This window comes from Pseudochaenichthys georgianus, chromosome 12 (assembly GCF_902827115.2).
Source record: "Pseudochaenichthys georgianus chromosome 12, fPseGeo1.2, whole genome shotgun sequence".
Lineage (NCBI taxonomy): Eukaryota > Metazoa > Chordata > Actinopteri > Perciformes > Channichthyidae > Pseudochaenichthys > Pseudochaenichthys georgianus.
The window spans coordinates 10046258-10052257 of NC_047514.1; the positions used below are offsets into that span (position 1 = coordinate 10046258).

Below are 6000 nucleotides of genomic sequence, written 5' to 3' on the forward strand. Positions count from 1 at the left end.
TGCGCAAAAGGCTTTCCAATGTGCGGGCAACCCACCTCCAGGTCTGAAAGTGAAGCCAAAAGTGGAGAAATCAGCAGTTTATGGTCACCATTAGTTCCAAGTCTTCTCCTTAAATACTTAACAGCAACATTGACTAAAAATAGGAATGTATAACCAAAGCAGAAGTGACAATTGGGAAGTTCTTTGGGAAAACCCTTGTGTGTCAATTATAGAAGCAACAACACTACTGAGACTCTAGAGGACTGTCACAATACGGCAAAGAAGGAAGAAAGATATATATAGGAATAGAGAGGTGAACCGTGAGCACTGCTCATGGGAACGATGAAATGCTTGGCTGTGTGTGTGTTTATAAGTCATTACAGAACGAGAGTCAGAGATGTACATATTGTCCTGTTGAAAAACACCTGCCAGTCCCCACAGCGCTCTCCATAGCCACCATTGCCTTTACACTCAGGGGACACACATACGCACATGTGACAACAGGAAGGACAGAGATGTATTTCCCATGTGAGGACGTTCCCACTGCAAACAGCTGTGAATGTGCTGTGGATTGAAGGGTGACACCGACCTGAAAGCAAACGGAGACAGATTTCCAAGGTTTTAATTGGATACATACTGAATTGTATGAAACGAGTACTAAACCTATACTACCAAACGTTCACAACACTGACAGCCCGTGCTTTTAAGGGTTGTTCTCTTGCGAAAGATTCCAAATTTCCTTTTTCTTCTTGTCAAAGCAGAACAATTGCATTTATCGATTGCTGTCAGGATGTAAAGAGAATTCCAACAAATTGCATATATGACAACAATGTCTCTTAAACACATTACCCACCCTAGCTGTAAAGTATGTTATTTAACAGATTCCAAAAACAGAAACATTATGTTGTCTTCTCAGATTATTGATGAGCAACACACTATGAGGGTGTTACTGCAAGCCATTGTTAATGCAAATTGAGCGATGACTCAATCATACACACACACACACATATACACACACACACATACACACACACACACACACACACACACACACACACACACACACACACACACACACACACCATACACACACCTATGAGTCATTGTAAATGTTTGGCCTGATTGAATGGTGCTCCGGTGAAATGTCAAAGCGGTTTAATGATCTGCTCTCTCCTCATTCAGCTCTCCTATTTGTTCAGCAGGACAATCTCATTATTTTAAACTGGATTACGTATTATAGATAACCTAGCTCCTTGTCTTTTATTCGTCAAATGAGTGGGTTGAACGGAATAAGGTATGCCGCACATAACTCTCATACTGATGCTCTCCAAATGGACAGTGGAAAATCCATCTTAATTTTATTAATTTCTTAAAATTCTTAACATATTCAAGTTCAAAAGTCAAAATGCTTTGAAAAAAATGACCAAAATTCACAACATGTTTTTATCCAAAGGAAAATTCTGCTTCAATATGTATTTGTAGGTGTTAAGCCTTTCCAAACAAGCACTTTCACTGCAGTTTCAAAACAGTTTGCTCGCCAACAGCTGTACACAAAGGGAGTTACGTAACTGTAATTACAAGCAGTGTAGCAGCACCATAAATAACTCCTGTGCAACCAAAATAACAACAATTTAATATATCGTTTTTATAGGGTCATGACATTATAAAAAAAGACGACAGATATTTACAGCTTCATTTTAAAACCCTAGTAGATGCTTCAGAGGAAAATAAAAAAACATTTGTATAATATATATACATTTACATCTTATTTTAAATATTTATATTTTTCTAAATTCATTTTATTAGATATATTTATAAATTCCTTTCTTACTTAATGTCATCAGATATTGACCTGTTTCTTTCATATATTCATAAATATTTGATTGCACAGGCTGGTCACATGATGTCATCCATGGCAACGGGGTCAAACCGGCTCCCTAAGTCTCTCTAGTAAACGTTGCTCTAGGCAATATTACCAGCATAAGCCAACACTGCTATGTGATAAATGTAGATAAACACACACACACACACACACACACACACACACACACACACACACACACACACACACACACACACACACACACACACACACACACACACACACACACACACACACACACACACACACACACACACACACACACACACACACACACACACACACACACTCTCCATCACCTTGTATTTGCACTAATAATGTTCACATTAACCTGCTCTGTTAGTTCTAACAAACCCCTTAGGTGTAGGGTGTGTCTGATTGGCTGTCAGCAGACTGACCACTTGCACATGCCAACACACACCCACACCCACACACAGTTGCGCGTGATCAGAGTAAAAAAAAAGAAGTAGACCACGGGGATCTAGGTCAGAGAAGTGACTCATCGCCTCCTTCCTCCATCCTTCCTCCCACCCTCATCATCACCATCTTTCCCCAAATCCCTCGCTTCTTTCCTCCCCTCCTCCATCCTCCTGTTCATTCATCCTGCTCCACCCCCTCTATCAGGAACATCCTCATTCTAAAAGTGGAGGGAAGCGGGACAAACTGGGTTATACTGGTGAATGTGATTGCTCGATGACAATAGGGAATGTTAGCTTTAGTATCATGAGACCTGGAAGCTATTGAGTGAGAATAAAAAATAAGCAGCGTTTGTAGTTGTTCAACTTTATCACAAATTACATGAGCATTTGATATTAATTGTTGATTTTGTTTGGGGGGGGAATGTAATTATACAGTCTTATTTATTATTTTGCACACTAGAAGTCAACAAAATAAGCATTGTTATAATAAAAAAACGATTAAATTAAGAAACTGACAATACATTACTTAAAATAAATAAGACCATGACAAAATTACATTACATTACATTGCATTTAGCTGACGCTTTTATCCAAAGTGACTTACAATAAGTACATTCGACCAGGAAGACACAACCTTGAAGAAAACAGAATCATATAAGTACATCAGGTTTCATAGAGCCAAGTATTTCAAGTGCTACTCAACTGGCTATAGATAAGCCAGCCCTTTATTAGTATATAAGTGCTCTGTTAGCAGTTATTTGTTAGTAATTCTATCGCTCGAAGTGGAGTCGAAAGAGATGAGTTTTCAGTCTGCGCCGGAAGGTGTGTAAGCTTTCTGCCGTCCTGATGTCAGTGGGGAGCTCATTCCACCATTTTGGAGCCAGGATAGCAAACCCACGTGTTTTTGCTGATGGGAACTTGGGTCCCCTTCGCAGCGAGGGTGCAGCGAGTCGTTTGGCTGATGCAGAGCGTAGTGCACGTGCCGGGGTGTACAGTTTAACCATGTCCTGGATGTAGGAAGGGCCAGATCTATTTGCAGCATGGTACGCAAGTACCAGTGTCTTGAAGTGGATTCTAGCAGTTACCGGAAGCCAGTGAAGGGAGCGGAGGAGCGGAGTGGTGTGGGAAAATGTAGGAAGGTTGAAGACCAGACGAGCCGCTGCATTCTGGATGAGCTGCAGAGATAATCAAATACTATAAATAAAGAATGATGTAAAGGGTTACTTGTCCTTCCTGTTTAAAGTCAGTTAAGTGTTACCCAGACCTCTCCTCTTTCCTCAGCCTCATATAATGCTTTATACTTACCTTAATTTGTCCTCAAATCTAACCAAAAGCCTCCCTTTTATCTATCAGGATATAATTAACCCTATTCTATAAGAGGCATGAATACGTCTCCCGGAGCCACCGGCCAAAGCTTTGCCATAAATGCTGAAATGATCACAGATTTTCAGAAAATGTTTAAGATATGAGTCAAAGTGCTGGGGACCAAATGTTCAGTTTCAGCTTGGCGTCTAAAAGGTGTTGCGTTGCACTCCTACTTTCAAATCTGTAAAATAACATACAACAAACAGAGTGTTATGGAGGCTGTAGCTTCACAAGTTGGAGACGCATTTAGCGTTGGCGGAGTCTCTCGCTTTGCCTTCTGGTTTAACATTTGGTTTTTTCAACTGCTATAACTCGTGACTTCCATCACTGTTGCATTTTAACTCTTGATATCATCCAGTTACATTTAGGTTGGTGCAGCGATAATAAGAAAGCTTGCTCTTTTCTTGTTTTGCTGCCCAGGAAGCGTGCATGTACCTGTTGACTCACTACGACTGGTGTTTGGACCCGCCATCTCAGGACCTCGAGTACAAATGGCTTCCTGTGTCTCGCCCCGCCAACACCCCCACCGTCTCCTTCACCCAACTGGATCAGACGCCATCTGACAGGAGCAACGACACCAGCTAGGGATGCACAGTATGTTAAGAGGTACTGATAAAGAAACAGAACATATGAGCACATAAAAGAAAAGAGCTAGAGGCCTGAATGCCAGTCTAGAATGTGAAAATGAAGCTGGAAAAAAATGTGAACGCACACAGAGGGATTCCAGAAAACTACAAGGCGTTCCCCTGCTGCCTATTATACAGTAATTGTCCCGGGGAAAACTGAGGAGTGTTCCGGTTTCATTCTGTGTTCTTCTGCCAGATATTTGCAGCTTGATGAATCTGCAACGAAGACAAAATAAATTACCCATAATCCTCATTCCATTGCTGAATCTGACACTGCTAGACAGCATTTTTTGGTCTGTATATAAATTAGTAATTTATTATAATTAAAAGATCAACATTGTTAAATGTTATATATTAGACTTTTAGTTTTACTGCGATTCACCTTTCTTTTTAACGTGGTGAAGAGATTGAAATAACCTCCAAATTGCTTTTTTCATGGTAGAAATCATATTTTTTCCCCACACTGCAGTATCAATATTTAAACCAAAAAAAGTCCATGGAAACACACACACACACACACACACACACACACACACACACACACACACACACACACACACACACACACACACACACACACACAGACAGAGGTAAGCCCTCAGACTTCATACCAAACTACACACCTGTCTCCCCTCCCCCTTCCACCACCTAGCAACCGACACTGCTTAGCAACAGTTCGTCATACTGACACTGACTTTAGTATGCAAATCTCACACACACACACACACACACACACACACACACACACACACACACACACACACACACACACACACACACACACACACACACACACACACACACACACACACACACACACACACACACACACACACACACACACACACACTAACCTGGTTATTTTTGATAGCAGTTGTCAGTGATACACTCACCATTTGAATCACATGTAAATATGAGAGTGTTTGAGAGCGAACGCCTACATTTAAAATAACCTTAGTAACCCTCGATGATCTTTATTAGAACATGAATCATAAACGCAGTTTCTGCTACAGTGATTTGAAAAGTCCTATTTATTTATATTCAAGTGGTACACATTCGTTATATTATTTAACTTATTGTGTTTGTTTGCATACTTATTTAATTGCTTTTAATATGATTGTTTATGTGGTGTTATGGTTTAATGTACAGCACGAGCCAGTGTAACATTATGTTAGTTAGTATGACATCTCAACTATTATTCTACTAAAATACTTCTTCTGTTTCTGAATTCTGTCACATTTTATGAAATATTCTATAATTGTGATACTAGTGGTTCCCACTTTGGGAGTTGGGGCTTCCCGAAAATAGATCTCAGTGGTCATTGGATTATTCAGGGCTTGGAAAGAAATTCATTTTTCATTTAGCGCTATAAAAGTCCTTCAGAATTAAAGAAACATTAAAAAAAATTCTTACAACTATTCCATAACCTTGAAGAGGGGTCACAAGTAGATTAACTTTAAGAGGTTACAAACCTTATAATTGTTGACAGTTAACATCTATAACATAAACATACTTTCACACACATTGTATCTTAAAAACAAGATTCAAATTAATTCTACAATAAACAAATGAGTATGTTTCTATTAAAGCTTGTTAAAGTAGAGTAAGATTATATTAAATTGCATACAAATAGACAAGATATACAGAAATGAACATGCGCAACAATACTGCTGTATTGGCTCTAACAAATCCAAGAGGCAAATATATATTAAATCTGAACTGGAGTAAC

At 39.4% G+C, this 6000-nt stretch overlaps 1 protein-coding gene across 3 annotated transcripts in view; it reads left to right on the forward strand.

The window, feature by feature from the left end:
• The window catches only part of LOC117456429 (putative cytochrome P450 120), an 88464-nt gene extending 82965 nt beyond the window's left edge, over positions 1–5499 (forward strand). For all 3 annotated transcript variants that reach the window (XM_034096315.2, XM_071204972.1, XM_034096314.2), the window contains one exon: positions 4066–5499. In XM_034096315.2, coding sequence (XP_033952206.1) covers positions 4066–4230 — 165 coding nt within the window. In that variant the 3' untranslated portion in view covers positions 4231–5499. The remainder of the gene's footprint in view (positions 1–4065) is intronic.
• The last annotated feature ends 501 nt before the right edge of the window (positions 5500–6000 follow it).